The 24409-nt window shown below is 33.4% G+C and overlaps 1 protein-coding gene and 1 long non-coding RNA gene across 3 annotated transcripts; one reads left to right on the forward strand and one right to left on the reverse strand.

Annotated features, from left to right (window-relative positions):
- The first annotated feature begins 489 nt into the window (after positions 1-489).
- On the forward strand, positions 490-1623 carry LOC132803361 (uncharacterized). The gene is made up of 3 exons (XR_009638541.1): positions 490-584; positions 690-830; positions 1562-1623. It is a non-coding gene; the product is annotated as an uncharacterized LOC132803361 (long non-coding RNA).
- A 15983-nt stretch (positions 1624-17606) lies between these two features.
- On the reverse strand, positions 17607-24111 carry LOC112491320 (LEAF RUST 10 DISEASE-RESISTANCE LOCUS RECEPTOR-LIKE PROTEIN KINASE-like 2.5). 2 transcript variants are annotated; one of them, XM_060816098.1, is made up of 6 exons: positions 23276-24111; positions 21744-21773; positions 20344-21638; positions 20177-20242; positions 18300-18351; positions 17607-17785 (listed from the first exon to the last, which is right to left on the reverse strand). In XM_060816098.1, the coding sequence occupies exons 1-3, from the start codon at positions 24081-24083 to the stop codon at positions 20539-20541; spliced, it is 1938 nt and encodes a 645-aa protein (XP_060672081.1). In that variant the 5' UTR covers positions 24084-24111; the 3' UTR covers positions 17607-17785; positions 18300-18351; positions 20177-20242; positions 20344-20538. The 2 variants fall into 2 exon arrangements, with proteins under 2 accessions (XP_060672081.1, XP_060672080.1); XM_060816097.1 differs by lacking the exons at positions 17607-17785; positions 18300-18351 and having other exon boundaries at positions 19917-20242.
- Positions 24112-24409: the final 298 nt, after the last annotated feature.

Raw genomic sequence — 24409 nt, forward strand, 5'->3', positions numbered from 1 at the left:
ATCGCACTCAAGCATTACTATACATAATTTGAAAAGGAAAATTGATGACATTATTATGGTATGTGCTGCAGTGACAATAAAAAGGATAGCTTTATAAATTTTGGAGAGAGCAATAGGAGTTATTGTGAGAGAAAAGGAAGTTCATGCTTATTTTTATGATATTAAGACCAGTAATTATTTTCACCTAAAGATGACTACCTCAGCCAAAATAGTGTAGAATATATAGCTAGCAATAGCTGAATTTAGCGTAATCCTCTATAGAAAGTAGCCTTGTAAGTCCTGGATTCTGAGGGAGGAAAGGAGGAAGAACAAATGGTACCTAGGTTTAATCTATCTTGTATACTTCCTTTAACAGACTCTGGACATTCAAAACCTCATGCATACATACTGAATATTCTTCATCTTTTTGGTGTCAGGTCAGTCATCATCCAATGATTGTTGCTTGCCACTGTGAGGGTAAAGGATGGAAATTTTGGGGTGATAACAATTTGAAGACTAAATTTTAGGGTCATTCAATTCAACTTGATCGTGTTGTTCTTTTAACGGTGGAATTTGACGACAAAGAAATTTTTCAATGGAGTAAGGTAATGACTAATGATTCGACTAATATTCCCTTTTTTTTTTTGTTAAAAAGAAATATTTTTTATATTATTTATTCTTTGTTGTGTTTCTGTTCTTTTTTCTGCTAGGTTACAACATCAATTAACAACCTTATATTGGGAAAGCTCTATTGTGACCACTGTGGTACAATGCGTATACAGGGGAATCATAACTATTCTTGCAAGCTGAAATTCAAGGAGCAATCTATCATTGACCAAAATCCTCACCAGGTATTCTTTCTTTATCTTTTAATTTTCAAATGCTTTACTTGCATATAGTTTTATATGGATATTTGGAGGTCTTCTTGGATGACTGAAAAAAAGCATGGCAATTTTTTTCTCTAGGAACATAATTTGGCATAACTTCTTCAATTGTTTGGTTTGTTTCTTTGTGGAATGAGATATAATTATGTTGTTTAATAACTTTAATTAATTTGACTGAAATTATACTAGGTGGAGGCTATCAAATTATTGAAATCTCTCTCCATATTTGTTGACAAAGGATTTATTTTATTTTATTTTATTTTTTTTGAAAGCCTAATATATAATAAATTCTGGACAGCCTATAATCCCATTATATTGGATATATAATTCCTTTAGTTTTTGAATATGATGACACCAACTTCGAATCCTCCAAAGGGGTTGGAGTTGACAGCAACGGAAATTTTTATTAGTTAATCCTTTATGGGAGTTGAAGTTGTCTGCAAGAACAATATGTATGGATTATGAGAGGCAGAGTATGAATCATTTTCTTACCCCTTTGGTTTTATTTTGCTTCTAGAAGAAAGCCGTGTTTTTTTTTTTTTTTAAATAAATACATCAAACCAAAGGATTCTATTTTTGGGTGAACAGAATGGATTGAAGGTATAGATTCTGTTAATAAGTACTACAATATTGTTAACAAGCTTAAGGATTGCTCTTTTAAAATTAGTGCTGTTTTTTTTTTTTTTTTTTTTGGTCAGGTACATGGTTTAGTTCAAGATAGAAATGGAAAAACGATAGTAATACTATTTGGAAAATGGGGTGACAGCATGCATTGTGTGGATGGAAATTGTTCTGGGAAGGGAAAAAGATTGGAGTCTTGACCTGATGCCCAGTTGCTTTGGAAGAGGAGCAAGCCACCTCAGTTTCCTACAATATATAACTTACCACGCTTTGCCATCACCATGAATGAACTCACCCTTGGATTAAAGGTAGTTTCGATGACTTCATTGCTATTACTTAATGCCCTGGTTTGAAACACTGCACTGGAACATTTTTTCTTTCTTTTTTTCTTTTTCCCAATTTCATTTTTAGCATGGACATGAATTAATGACAAGAGATTTTAGAACATGCAAACAAAATAAAATCACTCAAGTGCTTTTAATTTTACTATTGTGTGAGTGGATGAGGACTTCTTAATCTTGATTTTAGTTGCAGGAAAAGTTATCCCCTCTAGATTTAATGCTTAGGCCTAATCAAAGGTATCTAGACATTGATTGCTACAACTTTTTATCCCTCGCCACAGGTAACATGCATTTAAGTAACCGTTGTTGTTAAATTATTCATTTAAGTTATAATTTAAGTTATAATTTCCTGAAGCTTGTATCCCGAGGTACATAACAACATGTTGATTATTATGTTTTCTTTGCAGCTTGAGAGTCAGTTGGCTTCTAGGAAACCAGAAATACTACTTCGGCTGGGGAAACCAAAAAAGCATATGTGGAAAGCGCCATCGTTTGATACTGACTAAAACCATTAAGTGGACCTTAAATTGGTGCATACTACAGAACATGTTTGATAAGTATGTTAAACTTGACCGTGCATTTCTTGTCATGGATTTCTGTTCATATTTAAGATACATATTTTGATTGGTGCGTACAGTTGGACATATGTCAAGATGTAATATGTAAAATGTCCATTTCATATTTCTTCGACAATATGTAGAAGACAAGAAGTTATTTTTAAATTTGGCAGTTCTTACAAGTTTGTTCTTTTCAAGGGATGGTTACTTCTTATCCTAGATGCTTTATTGAACTTTATACCTCGCCTTTTAAAAGACAAGGTGGCAACGCAAATTAGAGATAGCCCTCAAATAGTCAGACAACACTTTATAACGAGGAAATTTAAAATGTTTAAAAACTTGATAAAATTAATACTATGATTTTATCCAAGGATTTGACTTTTGTTCATTTTCCAATAAAAACATGTCTCGTTTAATTTTCTGTTTGCAATTTGATATCTTAGAATGAATAAATTTTTTGCAATCAATTTATTTGGTTTGAATTCTGATTTTTCCTTATTTTATTTACAACTAATAATTTAAAAACTTAGAACCCAGTGGAGTTAGAAAGTTTGAAAAAAGCACGCATTCAAGATGGCGTTGCAGTGGTGCAATATCTTGTCTGGTTGGATAAGCAGGTAGTCCGTGAAACTTGTGCATCTATTTATTTCTTGGACAAGTAGTCAATATACACTTTTTGGAGGAAAAGATTTTTATGAAAACAATAAAACTAAAAAATAAATAAATAAATAAAAAGATGTCTAAGCTTTTAGTGCATATACAGATGCAGGAGATGTATGGGGTTTCTGGTTACTTCTTGGAAGGAGACAAAGTGACTAAGAAAAAGCAATTGTAAGTTCATTTTTTGGTTTTTGTTTTTTTGTTTTTTTAGGTTGTTATGCAACATCTAACATTTGATTGAAATACTAGTTGAGATGTATTATGGCCTAAATATTGCCTGAAAGAGGAATGTAAAAGGACATAAACCGTATCAGACAACTTGTCAGTACACAACTTGTGTATATTTCTATGTGTCTGCATGCAATGCTCTGCTTGTGCAGTTTCAATACACACTAATCAAATAATGATGCAATGATTGCAGGCAAACACTTAAACTGACAGAGATGACTGCAAGCGATAAGCTGGAGAGTTTTCGTGCAGTAAAAAGGTATTGTGAACTTCAAATGAAAATTCTATATGATAATAAGTGGTAATGGTTGAAAATTCTATCTGATATCTGTGAGCTTCAAAAGAGGTATATCTAACATTGTCATTTATGCACATGAGTGGTAATGGTTCTTAAGTTGTATTGTATGGGCACAACCTGCTTCTGAAGCAAGCATGGCAAATTTCACCATATAAAGATAAATAAAGTGTTTTCCAATTTCAAATGAACTTTGACATGGATATGCTAATTCCTACTTTAGCAACCACTTTCAAAAGCTAGCATGACATTCTATGCATAACAAATTCCAATGTATCAAGAGAAATAAAGGGTTTTCCACTTTTAAAATGAACTTTGACATGGATATGTTAATTCCTACTTTATCAACTACGTTCAAATGTTCTTGTTAAAAAGTGATATAGTTGAAAACGCTATACTACAGTAAGTGCTAATCTATTTAAAGCATGCTATACTGCGCAAGTGCTAATCTATTTTATTTTTCCTTTTTATTATCATTATTATTATTATATTTTTTTTAAGTCTTGCAAAGTAATTTTGTTTGCTTCATTTTGCAGATCCTCGAGGGTCATATTGCACTTGGGAATGCTCAATTTCCTAATGGAACCAACGGTATTTTATTTTATTTTTTAAATTATGTATTTCATTTTAAGTGAAATGTATTGACTATATTCTTGTAAGATTGTGTGATAGGAAGGTACATGTTCATTTTCCTACAGGTAATGCCCTAGACATTCTTGCTTGAGTTCCACTATAGAAAAATGGTCTTGATTATCGGCATGGTACAAGCCACGGAATTGGGTCTTACCTTAATATTCATGAAGGCAAGTGTGTTTTACTACTTTCCTCTATTATTACTAGGTATGAGCTACTGCCTCAATTGTTAGATTTGAACCTTTATACTTCTTTATGGATACTCTAGGTATTTAATTATTTTCTTTGAAACTTGTATGCTAAATATTGTAACTAACCTCAGATATTTCGTTTGATTTCATCCAGGTATCAAATCGGTCTCCGTTATAGTGGAGATGCCCCTTATGCTTTTAATGCTATCACTAAAGTTTGGCATTAGACCAATTGTGGTGCTAGTTGATGTTCGAGATTTTTACATTGATGGGGAACTTTGGGTCAAATTAGGATTGATACCAACAGAGCCTTTTGTAGGAGATGTAATATTCTCTAGATTTTATTCATAAAACACTTGTACATTTTTCTCTTGCTAATTCAGATTTAGTTTTTAGTTTTTCTACATGATTCTCATGTCAAGATGAAGTGTAAGGACCCAATTTCATTATTAAATTCTCCATATTGTTTGAGATGTGGAAAAGCAAGAAATAAGAAGGATGAGAATTTAAATGGATGGTAATTGAGATCTTAAATATTGACTCTCTAGTTTGGGACTGTTTGAACTTGTTTGAATGGTATGCATTGAAATTTAGTTAGTTTTAAATTGGAGACTATTCCCAACTTGAAAGCTTCTTCCAATCTCTTTTAAAATGCGATTCCATTGTAGTATGTCCAAAAGAGAGTAGTCAGGAGGGAATTAATTGTGCAGTTGTGGAAAATATTTAAATAAATAGTTATGAAAGTGTCAAATAAATGGAACCATCTTCCATTTCTCATCTACCCTCATTTCTCATTAACTGTCGAATAAAGTGGAAAATATTTTGCATGTTGTTGCATTTAACACACATTAGGGGCTTGTGGGGGCCAAAACATTGGTAAAATGTAATAACCATTGGAGTTTCAGTAATTACCGATGAAACCTACAGTAATTTTTCCAGCAAGTACAAATTGATTACCATAGGTTTCATTGGTAATTACCGAAGGCCCTACGGGAATCAAATTTTTATGCTCATTTGAGAACTTTTTCAGAACTTTTGGGGTTTTTTCTCTTTAGAATCATTGAAGAAAGTATATTGTACATATTATTGCATTTAACACACATTAAGGGACTTGTGGGTGCCAAAAAATTGGTAAAATGTGATTACCACAGGGGTTTCGGTAATTACTGATGAAACCCACAGTAATTTTTCCAGTAAGGACAAATTGATTACCGTAGATTGCATCGGTAATTACCGAAGACCCTATGATAATAAATTTTTTTTGGCAATTTGAGAACTTTTTCAGAATTTTTGGGATTTTTTCTCCATAGGATCATTGAATAATGTATATTTTGCATGTTGTTGCATTTAACACACATTAGGGGACTCGTGGGGCCTAAAAAATTGGTAAAATGTGATAACCATAGGGGTCTCAGTAATTACTGATGAAACCTACGGTAATTTTTCCAGCAACTACAAATTGATTGTCGTAGGTTTCATCGGTAATTACCGAAGGCCCTACGGTAATCAAATTTTTGTGCCCATTCGAGAACTTTTTCAGAACTTTTGGGGTTTTTTTCTCTTTAGGATCATTGAAAAAAGTATATTTTGCATGTTATTGCATTTAACACACATTAAGGGGCTTGTGGGCGCTAAAAAATTGGTAAAATGTGATTACCATAGGGGTTTCAGTAATTACTGATAAAACCTATGGTAATTTTTCTAGCAAGGACAAATTGATTACCGTAGGTTGCATCGGTAATTACCGAAGACCCTACGGTAATAAATTTTTTTGGCAATTTGAGAACTTTTTCCTAACTTTTGGGATTTTTTTCTCCTAAGGATCATTGAAGAATGTATATTTTGCATGTTGTTGCATTTAACACACATTAGGGGACTTGTGGGGGCTAAAAATTGGTAAAATGTAATTACCACAGGCATTTCGGTAATTACTGATGAAACCTACGGTAATTTTTCCAGCAAGGACAAATTGATTACCGTAGGTTTCATCGGTAATTACTGAAGGCCCTATGGTAATCAAATTTTTTTGCCAATTTGATAACGTTTTCAGAATTTTTGGTGATTCTATTCACGACTTCTCCGGCCTCTTGGACGCTGATTTTTTAAAAGAAACCTTGGCGAGCATTGTCAGAAACTTAAAAGCACCCACAAATCCTAGTAGAACAGGAACAAAACCACCATTTGCTAAAGATCCAAATTCTTCCGATCCACCATTCAAGTATTTTTGAAGCAACAGAGAAGAAACAATCACAAGTGAGAAGGTAAAAGCATTTCGATACTCGTAGAAATAAAGGCGGGATTGAAGATGGGCATCGTCGAGCATTAGCCTGAAGATCTGAGCATTGCTTTCTTCGAACTCAAATTTGTTGTCTTTAGATTTGGTCCTCTTTCTAATCTCAGCATTGGTTTTTTTATGAGAACCTAGAAGCCAAATTAAAGGAGCCACAAAAGGTTTCCTTATATTAAATCTAAAATAAAGGACATACAGATCTTTTAATTTTTTTTGTTTTAAGAATGTAATGGATATTAAAGGACAAAAAAAAAATTTGATCAATGATAAGGTATACATCATCATAGCCCTTCTAAAAGGGACATTGGATCAAATTCTCCTATTTCAATATGCCCAAAAATAAAGGAAATTTAGCCCAACACCCCTTTTTTAAGCTGTCTAACGAAATCTACCCTTTTCTTTTTAATTTTTTTTTTATTTATCCATTATTTTTTCATAATTTCTATTATACCCTTATCCATAAATTCCCTCAAAAACGCAGAACACAAAGCCTAACAGAGGCCATATACACTTCGTTGAGGCAGAAACTTGAAAACTTGGAAAGTTATTGTGAAGAACTGAAGAGAGCTTTAAGAAAAGCCACACAAGCAAGGAATTCCACGTTAGATAAATAAATAATTTATGGACTTAGCATAATCAATTTCTCACTTACAGGGCTCATTTATGCCATTAATGGGACTAGCTTATTTTATTATTTGTAGTAGGACTCTTGGTCACACACTCTCTATAAGACTTCAGTTGGCCCATTGGACTGGAGGACCAACTCTCATTATAAGCCCATTGACTTGCACAGACTATAGAAGGTTCTAGGGCAAGCAAACAACATATATTGTATTTTATTATTGAGATTAGGGTTATCAGAGATCTGAAAGTGGTTTAAGAGTAGTATGTCCATAGGCACTACTTTACATTTTTTTCTGTTTTGCAGATAGTAGATTGATAGTTTATCAATGGCTGCCTTCGGAGGTTAGTATTTTATACTTGATTGGAATTTATTATGCGTATTAAGATCCTTAAAATTCTAACAATTGGTATCAGAGCATGGTTAATATGCATAATAAATTTCATGTGATTATTCGGATTATTACTGTATGTTCGGCCATTGAATAATCTATACATGTTTTTTTTTGTTTATTTTTCCTTCTTCTCCGATTCGAATACATGTGTAGATTAAGAGAATCAAAATTACATATCTTGTGAATATATAAGATTCATGCCCGATTGTGTTTGTGATGTATATATATTTGCTGGAATCTATGTGATAATACTTTCGATTATGTATGCATATCTATATATAACCCGATTGCTATTTCTTCATAAAAAAAATAAAAAAATAAAAAATCAAACCTTTAAAATCCGAATAATGGTTATTGATGCTATTTGAAAACTGGGCTATGTTTTATTGGTGTTTATGGAGTGCATGTAGTAGTTTAGACTAATCAATTTGGTTCAAAACCTTGTAAAAATCTGTTGATTTTGAACCTTCCATGGCCAAATATAAACCTTGCTTGGGTGTTTATTTTAGGTTGATTTTGAATCAAATTGATTTGTGGGAAACGTTGCCCAAGGGAAGACGAAACTATCGCCGTCGGTATTTCCGGAAATGGAGTTTGGAACGGCGAGATAGAACCGAGTAAGAAATCGGGTCATGGGACCCGTACAAGTTGGAATCGGGTCAGACCAGACCCGGCTAGTTGAGGAAGAAGGCGCGAATGACGTGCCTTTTTGGGATGACTGCTAATGTCATCTGATGACGTCAGCACGACACATCGTTTGCTGACATCAGCAGGCAAAAAAAAAAAACTTATTTATTTTTATTCTCATTTATTTTTTTTATTGATTTATTTGTTAATTATTTATTAATTAATTTAATGATTCAATTGTTAAATTTATTTATTTATTGTTTATTTATTTGTTTAATTGTCACATTCTAATTTTATCAAATTAAATTAAATATTTGTGATTGGAAAATTGGATTGTGTGAGCTTACCCAAAGAGGCTTTGTGCCTAGTTGGTATAGTAGTATGGGATTTTAGGTATTCACCTGTCATGAGACTTATTTTGTCTGCATTATGTGTACCAATATAATGTGTGTTGGCATAGTGGATGGGTTATCTTTTATTTACCTATATCATGAAATTGTCAATTTGTTAATTATCTCCCACTTATTAACCAGGGTCTATATAGGTAACTAGGCTACCCTGTCGGTGGTTTTAGTTGCTTTGTATGATGCCTGAAATGGCAGTGGAAGTTAATTAAATGCCATGTATTGCAGGTTCTGAGTTGCCCTGTCGGTGATTCAGTTCAATGGATTTGATTGTGGTTATTTGGTTGACTGTCCCTGGCCCGCGAAAGGGTATCTTTAGTGCTATAAAAACCCTAGTGATATTGATTTTTTATGTTTTGTGTTAAGAGGCTGGAAAATAGCTATTGTTTTATATATATTAAATGTTTTATTGTGCTTACTATTTTCACAGTTAGTAGCATCCCGAATATTCTGCCTATGACTGCCATGACGAAATTGGATGGGACAAATTATCAGAAAATGGAAAAACCTTAGTTATGAATTTGACCTTCATGAAATTGGATTTAGCTTTAGAGATAGATCCACCAGAGATACCAACTAATGATAGTAGTGCAGTAATTAGGAAACTTTATAAGGATTGGAGGCACTCTAATAAGTGCTGTATGATGATGATGGAGAATTACATGGATGAGGCCATATATGCTAGTATTCCTAAAATGGATACTGCAAAGGGACTGCTTGAGGAGATAGGAAAGAAATTTATCAAGTTTGATATGAATGAGAAGCATTATTATTTGGACCTTTTGAATAATACTGATGATGCTTATTAGATAGGAGAAAAGAAAGAGTACTTCAATGAAAGGTGTGGCTACTGCAATAAAATTGGACACAAGAAGATAGATTGTTGGCATTTGAAGGGAAAGCAAGAAAAGAAAGGGGATGATAAGGCAAATGGGGCTAACCAATCTAGGGCAGCATGTTTATATGGGAGATAACTCGAGAGTGAAGGTGAATATCATGGGAACAATCAAGTTAAGGCTTGCCACTGGATATGTTTTAGAATTACAAGAAGTTTCATATGTACCCTCAATTAGGAAGAATTTGTTATCTATTTCACTTTTGAATAATCAAGGTTTTAGTTTTTTGTTTGGGAATAATAAAGTTGAGATGTATAAGGATGATAAAGTTGTTGGTTTTAGAACTTTATGTGGCAATTTATATAGACTTGGTTTATTTAGTAATGGTCTCAATTCTTCTATTAATTCTATTGTTGACCCTGTTATTGCTTCTAAACGTTCAAGAGTTAATGATAATTCCTCAATGTTGTGGCATAACCATTTGGGACATATTTCTAGGCACAGAATGGAAAGGTTAGTGAAGGATGGAATACTTTCTAATCTTGATTTTTCCGACTTGTCGACTTGTGTTGAATGTGTGAAAGGAAAATTAACTTCTAAGGTTAGAAAAGATAAGATAGCTAGATGTGGAGATGTTTTGGAGTTAATTCATACTGATATATATGGATCTTTCACTTCAACTGCTTTGGGTGGTTATAAGTATTTTATTACCTTTATTGATGATTTTTCTCATTATGGACATGTTGAGCTTATCCGTGAGAAGTCGGATTCTTTAGTTGCTTTTAAGGAGTTTAAATTAAAGATAGAGCTTCAGAAGAATAAGAAAATAAAAGCTATGAGGTCTGATAGCGGTGGTGAATTTTATGGTAGATATGATGAGACTGGACGGAATCCAGGACCTTTTGCAATATTTTTATGTGAATGTGATATTGATGCGCAATATACAATGCCTGGTACACCTCAGCAGAATGGTATAACTGAGAGGAGAAATCGCACTTTGTTGGATATGGTGTGATCTATGTTGGCAAATTCTAGCTTGCCAGATTACTTGTGGGGAGAGGCTTTATGGACGGCGGCATATATTTTGAATCAAGTTCCAAGTAAATCCATTCCTAAGACTCTTTTTGAGTTGTGGTCAGGAGGAAAGCCTAATTTGCACCATTTTCGAATATGGGGTTGCAAAGCTGAAGTAAGGATTTATAATCCCCAAATTAAGAAGTTGGATCCTAAAACCATTAGTGGATATTTTGTTGGCTATTGTATAGGATCTAGGGGTTCAAGATTCTTTTCTCCTTCTCACACCACCAAGATCGTGGAATCAGACAGGGCCATTTATTTTGAAGATGATTTTGGATTTGATGATAATAATGGAACAAGGGTACCTCAATTTAGAAAAAAAAAAGTGTTTTCATTCCTAGTATAGTTGTTCCTGATAGAGATATTGTTGATCCAGTAGTTGATGAACCAGTAGTTGGTCAAAATGAACTCATTGTTGAAGAACAAGATATTCCAGCTATTGCAGATGCTGATGTACCTCTGAGGAGGTCACAAAGGACTAGGAGATCAGCTATTCCTAATGACTATGAGGTTTACTTGCAGGAGCATAAGTTTGACATAAGTGATGATTCAGATCCAGTCATTTATGAGGAAGCCATAAGCAGTTCAAACTCAAATTTTTGGTTGGATGCAATGAAAGATGAAATGAAATCCATGGCATCAAATGAAGTTTGGGATTTGGTTAAGTTACCAGAGGGTAGTAAGCCTATTAAGTGCAAATGGATCTTTAAGACTAAAAAGGACTCCAATGGTCAAGTGGAGAAGTATAAGGCTAGACTTATAGCTAAAGGGTTTAGCCAGAAGGAAGGAATTGATTATACAGAGACTTTCTCTCCTATATCCACAAAGGATTCTTTTAGAATCATTATGGAGATAGTGACACATTATGACTTGGAGTTGCACCAAATGGATGTCAGAACTGTTTTTCTGAATGGTGATTTGTATGAGGATGTGTATATGGTTCAACCAGTTGGCTTCCAACAAACAGGGAATGGTAATTTGGTTTGTAAGCTTAAGAAGTCAATTTTTGGTCTTAAGCAAGCTTCGAGACAATGGTATCTCAAGTTTGATGAGGTTGTCATCGGAAATGGCTTTAAGGAGAATGTGGTTGATAGGTGCATATATATGAAGGTTAGTGGGAATAATTTTATATTTCTGGTGTTGTATGTTGCTGACATACTTTTGGCTACCATATGTTGTGCAACCGTTTTGATGTGAAAAATCTTGGTGAAGCTTCTTTTGTTTTGGACATTAAGATTGTGCGAGATAGGACTAATTATGTGTTGCAATCGTCTCAGAGAGCCTATATTGATAGAATCCTTAAGAGGTTTGATATGCATAATAGTTCTCCTGGAAGTGTGCCAGCCACAAAGGGTGAAAGGTTTTCTAAGGATCAATGTCCCAAGAATGATAAAGAGAGAATGGCGATGAGAAATGTTCACTATTCTTCAGCAGTGGGTAGGTTAATATATGCTCAAGTATGTACACGATCTGATATAGCTTTTGCTGTGGATGTACTTGGTAGATTTATAAGCAATCTTGGTCCTATTCATTACCAAGTAGTTAATAAGGTCTTTAGGTATCTTCAGAGTACTAAATATCATATGATGACATATCGTCGCACCAACTCTCTTGAAGTAGTTGGTTATAGTGATGCAGACTATAAAGGTTGTATGGATGATAAGAAATCTACCACTGGTTATATATTTATCATGGCAGGAGGTGCTGTGTCTTAATGGAGTGCCAAGCAGTCAGTGACAGCATTCTCGACTATGGAGGCAGAATATGTGGCGTGTTATGAGGCTACCCGTCATGCAGTTTGGCTATGGAATTTTATCCGTGATTTAGGAGTAGTTGACTCCATTGAGAGGCCTATTATGATGTATTGTGATAATACTGCAGCGGTGTCTTTCTCCAATAATTCAAAAGGTACTCCTGGTGCGAAGTACATTGATGTGAAATATTTTGTGGTAAAGGAGAAAGTTGAAAAGGGCCTCATTACTGTTGTTCACACGCCGACTTATAGCATGGTGGCAGATCCACTGACCAAAGCTTTACCGGTGGGCATATTTAAGGAGCATGTATCCCGTATGGGATTCTTAGACAGTTGAGACTGCTGTGGGTCAGTGGGAGTTTATTATGTATTCTGCAAGAATATCCATGTTGAGCATTTTTTTTATTTCTTTGAGTATTTTTAACACATTGACGTATGTTGATCATTATTTATTCATGAGATGATTTATTACACATATTAGTGCTCCTAATATTTACAAGCCTGTTTGAGACTTTTAGTCCATGTATATATGTGTATGTTGATCCACAGGTGCCATGGTGAGTCCCTACTACCTAGTTTGGGTATATTGATGTATCCTGTCGATACATAATGTACTCGAATGAAATGGTATTATGTGTTGGGGGGATTGCACGTGATTAGGTAAATCTCTACTACCTAGACTGAGTTTATGGCATGTAAAGTGCTCAGTTGAAATGGTATCATGTTTTGGGAGATTTACTGAGAGAATCTCTACTGCCTAGTCTAGTATATTGTTGTGTACTGTCGGCATGCTATATATTTAGATGAAATGGTATTATGGTTCGGGAGATTCTGTAGTAAGTGAGTTTGGATTATATATGATGATGATTATGCAGTCCAAGTGGGAGAATGTTAGATAAATAAATAATTTGTGAACTTAGCATAATCAATTTCTCACTTACAGGGCTCATTTATGCTATTAATGGGACTGGCTTATTTTATTATTTGTAGTATGCCCTTCCTCACACACTCTCTATAAGACTTCAGTTGGCCCATTGGACTAGAGGACCAACTCTCATTATAAGCCCATTGACTTGCACAGACTATAGAAGGGTCTAGGGCAAGCAAACAACATATACTGTATTTTATTATTGAGATTAGGGTTATCAGATATTTGAAAGTGATTTGAGAGTAGTGTGTCCATAGGCACTACTTTACATTGTTTTCTGTTTTGCAGATAGTCGATTGATAGTTTATCAATGGCTGCCTTCGGAGGTTAGTATTTTATACTTGATTGGAATTTATTATGCGTATTAAGATCCTTAAAATTCTAACATTCCCAGGTTACTAAAAAGCTTGGATCCTTAAAATTCTAACATTCCCAGGTTACTAAAAAGCTTGGAAATTTTTCAAAGAGAGGGAAATCCGTTGGTGGTCATGCTGAGAATTCGATGCCTGTCAGCGAAGAAGTAATGGTTGAAGGTTTCTTGCAGATAGTATCAGAAGCAAGGCTATCAGTAAAACAATTCTGCAAGATCTTAGTCAGCCAGATTGAAGAAACTGATAATATGCTGATGGACAACTTCAATTCCCTTCTTTTACCATATAAACTTTCTCTAAATTCAAAGTATTCCAAGGCAGTTTTATACCATTTAGAAGCCATCATGAATATGTCTCTTTACCAAGACTTTGATAACTGTGTGTTTTAGAAGAATGGATCGCCAAAACTCCTAGACCCCCAACAAGATCTGATTCTAAACTTGAAGATGAACACAAATGACGGCTTTCATATTTTCTCTCTCCCTCTCTCTCTCTCTCTCTCTCTCTCTCTCTCACATTCTGAAAAAAGAAAAATGGCAAGTTTGAGAAAAAATCAAAAAGACATAAATTTGATTTTTCACGAGGGATGCTTTTTCACGGAGGGAGGAATTTTTTTTTTTTTTAAAGGGATTGTATGTGGCGGCTATCTCAGGCAAAAAGAAAGAAAAAGAAAGCACAGGTGTAGAGACTCGGAGTTATCGGCTTATCAGGGGAAAAGGAAAAAACAAAGTAGTTTTTTATTTCATTAAGGGTAAAATAGGAAATAGAGGGTAGATAAAAAATCTTGACAGAGAAAGGGTATATGTCGTTAGGCTTTTACTTTGGTGGGTAATGGGCTATATTCCCCAATGATAAATCTATTGCGAAAGAGAGAAAATGGGCACAGGGCCGGCTCAAGGCATAGGCCACTAAGGCTCACGCCTAGGGCCCTACAAAGAAAAGAGGGCATTCAAAAAATTTTTCAATTGATGCGAAATTGTTATCCCTACAGTCTCATCGAATTTTTCGTTTTAATAGAATATTTTATTTTTTGTATTCGAAATCTCAATCACATGCCTCTCTTGCTTTTAAAAAAAAAGAAAAAAATCATATTAAAATTGCTATATATGACTTTATACATATATATATATATATATTAACATTTTTCATTTACTAAATAAGATAGAATAATTTACATTGTAGATATAAACTTTTGACATTTTAAAATTCAACATTCATTTTAACTTAATTGTTACTAATATTTTTTTATCTTTGAAAAACAGAATCAGTCAACTGTTACATTGTATTTATAAAAATAAAAATAAAAAAAGAATTAAATAATTTATTTTCTATGTTTGTCTTAAGCTATAAAATAATAATAAAAAGTTAAAAACCTCCATATTAATAAGTTTTTCCGCCTCCTATCACTCTTTTTTTCTTTTTATTTTACTCAAATTTCACATCTAAAAATTGTTCAATTTTATTATAAGTTTACATACTTTGATCCAAAGCACCACAAAGGAACATGATCTTATTTGTTATTATTTACTTAATAAATTTATATTCATTACTCATTCTCACAATAATTTTTATTTTATTATTATTATTATTATTATTTTTTTTTTTTTTGCATGAATTCATATTTGCAGTTATTTTATAAGTTTTTTATTATAGTTCATGGCATTGAACTTTTTTTTTTTAATGGAAGTTCATGGTATAGAGCTAATTCAATTCTTTTTAGCACTCTTACATGGTTTTCTATTTTTATAAGTTAAAAAAAGATTTTATCATCAAAACTTGAATACAAATATTTGATTGATAATTTTATATCTTAAAATAAAAAAATATAGATAGATAGACCAAAAAAAAAAAATTAAAATTAATTTTAAAAATTTATTGTTATTTTTGCCTAGTGTCTCAGTAAGGGATAAAACGGTTTTGAATGGGAAACACATATGGGGGGAAAAAACTGATTACCTTGATGATTCTATAGATTGCTGAGGAGATCTTGCAGGACAAAACAAAAATGACTTCGGTGGAACTTGGATATGTTGAAGTCTACTTCCAGCATGTCTACAACCTTGCTCATTGGTGGTCGATCTAATGGATTTGTCTGGATGCACCAAAAGCTCACTAATAGCATCTTCCTTGCTATTTCTTTTTTTCCTTTCCTGTGACTCCCAAGACTCTTAAATCCTTACCCAATTCCATATCTTCATAAATCCAATTTGGAAAGTAAATTTCACTAGTTAAAACTAGAAATACAAACACTGTCTAAATCATCATTATTAAATGTCAACATCGAAAAAATCTACTATCAAAACTGGATAAATTCATTACTTATTTCGTTTTTCTAGGGGAAGTTGCCATGTAACTTACATCAAATTTCTTTTGAATGTTTCCTAGTCTTTGGATGTCTTTGCAAGCCACACCTAACAATCGCACCTATATGCAAGCAAACCAAGGATGTTGCTGGCCCCACCCCAAAAATAAAGAAAAATCTGAAGAAGGAAAAATCTGAAGAAGAAATTTTGGTCCGTTTAATGTCTTAATTAGTTCGCGAGAAACATAACCCTAAATGCACATAAATTATAGCTTACTTCTGTCGACCAACTATGTATTTTTTTTTTTTTTTTTGGGTGAATATACTTAATTAGTTTCTATCCAGCTAGAAGAAGACACAAATATATATATATATATATATAATATATATATAATATAAGAAAAGAGAAAGATATATGTTTATATGGGAATCATTAGGGCATTTTAATCAACAATTAAACTATTACTTCTTATGATAAGGTGGGGTAATTTTTGCGATAGGAGAGAGAGGAATCGAGTGCAATGCAGAAGAGAAGGGAAGGGCAATCGCGGGAAAAGAGTAGTGTATGGTTCTCTATTTGACAGAGTCGTACTGATTTTTGTTTGATTTTTCATTACATTATGGAACGAATAACTATGGTCCACTGGGACAGGCGTAGCAGGTTAGCCACAATTTGAAATTTTCCAGAGTCGTCGGTGATCGTCTTGTTTGAGGTCTTGAAAAGTGCTTTCAGCGAAACCACTTACCAAGGAAATTGCCACCCTATTCACATAATATAAAATTATTTTCATCCAACATTGCCATGAATTACATAAATTATTCCCAGTAAAATATATATATATATATATACATATATTGATATTTATATTTATATTGTACAAACGATAACATGACTATCACCATACCGAGTTTTTTTTTATATACAGTGCAGTACATTAATAAATAGTCAACATGCAAGATTCAGCATAAATAATTACATGAGTCCCACCATATTGGTCTTTTTATATGCAAAGAAATATATTAACAAATAGTCAACATGCAAGATTCAGCTATGGGCTTCTCACAAAGTCTAGCCTCTTTTGCCACATAAACACTGACTATTAGAGAAGGGTTAGAGCTAATACGTTTGAAAAAAAAAAAAAAAAAAAAAAACACTTTAGCAGCATAGCTATTGTGCCACTAAATGTAAAAATTTCTTTGCTAAACTCATTTAATGCCAAAAAAGCGTTCGTCAAAAGTTCGTAACATCTTCATAACTGATCATAACATTTTAATGACAAAGCGTATATTAATCACAGAGTGGCATTCATTTGGTGACACAAATATTTATCACAGAACCTATTATCTTATCACTCAATTTGAAATTTCGTGGCTGATTAGGGTGTAGTCTCCCGTCAAACCATTGGAATTAGTTACATATACCTATTCTTTTGCTCAAAAAATTCAGTGACAAAATTAAGGCTCTAGCAGCACGCTTGATGGCGCTTTTAAGTGCAAAATATAACCAGTAACAAATTTAAAATAACACTTCAAGAATTGCAATTTAAAATGAACAATATTTTATTACCACCAAAACATTAAAATTCCAATATCAAATGCACTGCACAGTATCAAATACAATAGCCTCACACTAAAAATGGGGGGTGGGGGGTGGGGAACGCATTTTTTAGTGGGAAAAAAATTGCATTACAGTTGCCTAGTCTCAACCATCTTTAGAGAATTAAAGTTATGCTCAACGTGCAAAGTGTTCAAAATCCAGTGCTCCTAGTGTAGCAGCTGGAACACAAATGACCTGGCAAGTAATAGGTAAAAGAGAACGGAGAAGCTATCAGAGAATTCTCCACTTGCAATGGGGAAAAAAAAAAAAATGTAATGCTACATGCAGTTTATTATTGGAAAGTTCAATGAAAAAAGAACCATGCAACTTCAGATGTCATGAGATGTACGTCATTCGCAAGCCTAAGCAAGAACTTGTAAAATCACAAGAAAAGAACTATATATGGAATATATGGGGACCTTTTTGAATTAGATATAGCACCAGAATATTTCCTCCTCCCCACATATAGTCAATTTTACAAACCATGTGTACGTGGAATGGAGGTTTTCAGTGCTCTAGCAGCAACTAATGTGGGAGCAAGGGATGTGGAGCATAAAAAACATGATTGTCTAATTTCATAGACAACATAATTGTAAACAACGATATGATTGTACATTTCTCTAATTCTATTGATGGAAAACTTTTACCAGGTAGAGCAATACATAATCATAATTTTATCAATTTAGCTTCCATTAGATGAAAAGCTTACCTTCATTAGATGCTCTAGTTTACTAGATTAGTAGCTGAAACAGTGCATGTTCCTGCAAATAATCAAATTATATCAAATAACTAATGATGACACTATAATTATTTATTGCTTGTTGCTATTGACATTGTTGTGGGAAATGGATCGGGTATCCGGTTGCTTATGGTATAGGTTGTGCATATAAATACACAAATAGATAAAAGATATGTTTGTCTCAATAATGTACATATATGTGCATATAAATACACAAATAGACAAAAGATATGTTTGTCTCAATCTAGGATACAAAGAGATTTCTATCCCAGATGTCCTTGAAGAGTCATAATATAGATGGATGTTATTGCATACAACGATGTGATCGGTATTCTTTGGGAAAAGATAAACAGATTTTAAGAAGCATCACCTCCCTGTAGTCCAGAATGGAAACGGCACCAAAACAATACATGATAGTCCATAGTGGAAAAGGCACCAAAATACCAGAAATGTATTCAAAAGGAAACTACACCAGCTGGGTTGGTATCTTTAATTTGGGCTGTGGGTGGTGATGGAAGAAGAAGAAGAAATGGAGGCGATGATGAGGAAAGCCTGGAATTCATTTCCAGTTGTAAAGGTTAAGGTGGAGAAAATGAATTCTTTTCGTGAATTAAAAATGAGTGGTGAATCGTAGAAAGATTTGACATTTAGTTGACTCGAACGAATTCATAATGGCGCGTCTGCTACTCTGTTTTTCACTTTTACTTATTTGTTTTGCTTTCTCTCTCCAACGTGGTTAATAATTACAGCAAAAACTATAAAGATCACCGTACTTTGGTCTTCATATCGATATGCTCTTTAATTTTTATTTTTATAGCCGAATTGCAACATAAAAGTCAAATCGGTTCCTCCTTTAAAATATCATGGTCTCAATTAAAAGGAAAAAAGTTTAATTTCCGTTGCCGTAGTTAAATTAAATTGGTTCAAACTAAAGGTACTAAGATTGTAGTGCTAGATCCAAAATCTTATCTCGACATGTGACCACAGTAACATCCTGTCTAAATCAACAGTATTATTGAATGTCAATATCTAAGTGCTTATTTGATTTTTCCAATGGAAGCTGCCAAGTAAATTAAATCAAGTCTTTAATATGAAGTTTCTAAGTCTTGGATATTTTGCTACAAGTCTCCAGCTAGTTTCACCAGCCCGTTGCATCCTATTCTATCTACATGCAAGTAAAAATGATTTCCACGCACCCAACTCAAATTTAACTTTCCTTTGTATACAAGGAAAAACAAAACACAAAAATAAAATAAAATAAAATAAAAAGTTGCGTTGATTTGTTTTCAAAAACTCTAAAATGAAATGGAAAAACAATTTCTTTAATATATAGACTTTTGCTTATCTACGGGAGCCCCTGACTTCACACATGTCAAATACCAGATATTCAAACACAATTCCAACAAAGATGTTTCAAATTCCATTGAGTTTTCAACAAATTAAACTCAATATAATTTGCTCACTTAAATGACTTGGTTGACCTTGAACGAATTCATAACAGCCCGTCCAGTACTCTGTTTTTTCTTTTCCTTTTATTTTTTTTTAATTTTGTTTTCCTACTCTGATGCAGCAATAATTTTATCTAAAATTGTAAGGATAACTATACATTAGCCTTTGCATGAATTTGCTTACCAATTGATATTATTATGCAGCAAAACTGCTGAATTACAACACTATGTTAAAACTAGAAGGTACTAAAATTGTATTAAACTTAAAATCTTAAAACAAACATACAAACACTGTCTAAATCATCATTATTAAATGTAACATCGTAAAAATTTATCGTCAAAACTAGATAAATTCATTACTTATTTCTTTTTTCTAGGGGAAGTTGCCATGTAACTTACATCAAATTTCTTTTGAATGTTTCATAGTCTTTGGATGTCTTTGCAAGCCACACCTAACAATCGCACCTATATGCAAGCAAACCAAGGATATTGCTGGCCCCACCCCAAAAATAAAATAAAAAATAATAAAGTACTAAAAAAAAATAAATAAAGAAAATCAACAGTACCTGTGGAAATTTCCAATTTGCCAAGGGTCTGTTTTTAGATGTTCAACTTATAAGAGATATAGCCACGAAAGCTACATCAACCGGGATCGACATTCAAATTCATTTGTCATCCCCGCGATATGGAAGTGAAAGAAACCAAACATAAGGTTGAACCTAAAGCATCATAAATCTATTACAAAAGAATGAAAATGGTTATTATGATGATTCTGTGGATTGTTGAGGGGATCTTTCTGGAGAAAACAAGAACGGCTTTGGTGGAATCTGGACATGTTGAAGGTCTCCTTCCAGCATATCTACAACCTTACTCATTGGTGGTCGATCTGATGGATTTGTCTGAATGCACCAAAAGCTCACTAACAGCATCTTCCTTGCTATTTCTTTTTCTTCCTCTGTTGTGACTCCCAAGACTCTTAAATCTTTACCCAAATCCACATCTTCATAAATCCAAAAAGGAAAGTAAATTTCGCTAGTATGAGAAACTCTAGGATCATTATTCCTTCTTCCTCCAACCATTTCAAGAACCAACATTCCATAACTATAAACATCAGATTTATGAGACACTCCACCAAAATTCCGACTGAATACCTCCGGTGCTATATACCCTGCAGTTCCTCTGGCACCCATCATTGACACATTACTCTCCTTGTTTAACCATAATTTGGCCAGACCAAAATCTGATATTTTTGGACAAAAATCTTTATCCAAAAGAATGTTTTGAGGCTTTATGTCAAAATGCAAAATCCTTGTGTTACAACCACGATGCAAATATTCTAGTCCTCGTGCAACGCCAAGAGCAATTTCATACAATGTTTTCCAATTTAAGCATCGGGTTGTATTCCCATCTTCTTGATTAAATATGAATTTATCAAGTGAACCATTGGACATAAAATCATAAATCAAGGCTCTCTTGTTCCTCTCATAACTGAATCCAACAAGAGTAACTATATTAACATGAGAAGTTCTACCCATACTAGCAACTTCATTAATAAAATCTTCTCCATTATGTTTGGACTCTTTTAGGACTTTCACTGCAACAAGGCGACCATCAGGTAGTGTTCCTTTGTACACACAACCAAATCCTCCTTTCCCAATCACGTTCGTAAATGAGTTTGTCATTTTCTTGACATGTGAATGAGTGTATCGCTTTGGAGCAAATGAAGTATAATTCCTTATAAATGCCTCCACATCAAACTCCTCTGTTTTTTCTTTATTCCAAAAGATAATTGCTTCTCTCTTGTAGATAGACAGAAATATAGCAAAAATTATCAGAAGCCCTACCACAGCTGCTGAAATGCCTATATTCAAAACAGTATTTTAAGTTGTATATTTAGTTTGTTAAACTGTGGCCAAAAAAAAAAAAAAAAAAAAAAAAAAGGAAACAGAGTATGGCGACATTTTACCTACGATCAAATTACGGTTAGGAGACGATTCTGCAACAGCAAGAGAAGGTCAGACTAAAAACAAGCTCATAATTCGAAAACAAATTTTAGCTAAAGTACTTAAACTAATGATTAGTCATTAGTTTCCATCTTCTTGCAAACCTGCCATCATAAGCAGGTATATCATGTAGTAAAATTGATTGAGTTATTGCTTTTTAATACCCTCTATTTTGAAGAAATATTTTCGAACATCAAGTTTAAAATGTTGAAATTTAAAGCTCTTGAGTTTCAATTTCTTGTATTTTTGTTTTCTTTCCTAAATGCAGGCAATGGTCAAAAAGTGCTAAAATGCAAAATTTTGAAACTCGAGAGTTTTAGTTGCAACAAATTGAACTTAAAAGGCCTAAATAATGGCAACAAATTAGATGAAATTGCAGATTAATATTGATCACCTGAGAATTAAGAATTACATGAAATAGGGTTGTCAACCACCTTTTGCTAAGGCTCCAATTGGACCAAAAATGCAACGGAGTAAAAACTTAAGTTCAAATTAATGTTTTAAATTTGAGACCTGAAATTGCATCCTTCTCAATTTTTTAATTTTTTTTTTTTATCATATCCTTCTCAAAACTAAAGTATACTAAAATGAAATAAACCTTCAGATTGAATCTTAAATTAAAATAAATTAAAAGCTTGTGAAAATTTTCAATTTCGTATATGTTCATTATTTCTTACCATAATAATGGTAAGAGCAAAACAAAAATAATAATACTAATAAAATCCTTTGCGATGATGAGGGGATATTCGATCTTTCCACAATGAGGCCACTTGGCTATTTTAAATTAACAACTTGCAATCATAAAGAATTCACCCAAAACAAAAAAACAAAAAAAAAAAAACAAAAAAAAAAAAAACAGAAACCGTAAAGAGTTACCCAAGATATCATAATGGGATTCCTTCAAAAATTAAATAAATAAAGCCATTACAGCTGGAATAGAATGAAAAACACATAGGATTAGAATTAGAAAAGTAAAATATGGAATAGTGGAAAACCCGGGACCGGACCAAGTCAACTAGGCAAGGACATTAAGGAAGGTCGAAAGTGGGTGCGGTCAACCTTACGTAGTAAGGTCTGTTTGGGGATTAATTCCGCTTATAGGCCCATCTCCAAATCAGCTGCAAACCATTGAATCGGTGATGGTATCTTGCTTGCTTGCTTATATTCCAAATAGTATCAATACGATTCAATCCAGCAGCAGTAATTAATTTGGTTTATAAGACAGATAATTTAAAGTAGTCCCTCATCTAATTTTAATTTGTTATCTTTAGTATCTCTACTTGAGAAAAAAAAAAAAAAAAAAATTCATCCATCACAATTTGCTCTCTCTTTTTTATATGTTAAATATATATATTTTTTAATAACAAATAACCACAAAAAAATTTTATAAAATCTAATTCCCTCAAATCGATTACTGTTTGATTAATTTCTAAATAATCCTTTTTTTTTCAACCAAAAAAAAAAAAAAAAAGGAGAATGATAAGACAAAGCATACCTCGGCTGCCGCCTAGAGCTTGATAGCAGGTGAATTCATTTGAAGTAGTATTGAAGGCGCAGCGATTAGTACTGTTTTGGGTTAGGCATCTATCACACTGAGCTTTAATAGTGGCATTCCACGACGACCGAAACCCAGTACTCACCACCGTTATCACATCTGTTATTGGTAGAGCAGTCATAGTCACCGATTGTAAAATGGTGGCTTGTGCTTTGAAAATAGGGACCAAAACATTTTGTGCACAACTTCCAAGGAGGATCTCAATTACATTAGATCCAGTTGGAAGGCTACCCTGTGAGGCTATTTGGGCTTGTGTGAAATAGTAATTAATAGATGAACTGCAATTGAAATGGTTTGGCAAAGTTGCACCCAATTGGGAATTGCAGGAATAGAACAGCCTCAGGTCTTCAGTATCTGAGTTGTTGGTGAATAAACCGCTCTGTTGTAGGGTGGTGTTTTTGGGCTGTGTTTGACCATCAAGACAAACATCGGTCCGGTATTCATTCCTCACAGCGTCCATGGTACCCGCATCTTCATCGATTTTAAGAACTCGATAATCCTCAGAAGAGATTGAGAGCAGTGTCACATTGGCAGCGGGGCAGGTCAACTGGAAATCAGGGTGGTCACAGTGTTTCGGTCGCATGGCTCCCCAGAAGGGATAACCTACCCGGATACTTCCGCATTCAAAGAGATTGCCACAGTCGTTGTATTCGTTGGCGGACGAAGATGATGAACCATGCATTGACAACATCATTGTAACAACCAGAAGAAGCAGGATATGGCTTTTGGTGGGAATTAAGGGATGCATTTTGTGTTATGAGAGAAAAGAGAAAAGATATGTAACAACCAAATAATAAAAATACCACTTTTTCAACTAAAATCATCAAATTATTATTAATTTTGTATTAAATTTCGGTCTATTTTTCAACATATGTACACTGTATGTAACTCTCTATCTATTTCCGTTGAATTTAAAAAAAATAATAATAATTTCTTCATATAACCTTTTAACTTTTTTAAATATTTAGTAGAAAGTTTATATATAAATTTTGGATTATCATATATATTTTTTTACATTTGCTTGTATCAATTCTGGTCAAATATACTGATTTGTCTAACAAAACTTACATATCC

The sequence above is a fragment of the Ziziphus jujuba genome, chromosome 4 (assembly GCF_031755915.1).
Source record: "Ziziphus jujuba cultivar Dongzao chromosome 4, ASM3175591v1".
NCBI lineage: Eukaryota > Viridiplantae > Streptophyta > Magnoliopsida > Rosales > Rhamnaceae > Ziziphus > Ziziphus jujuba.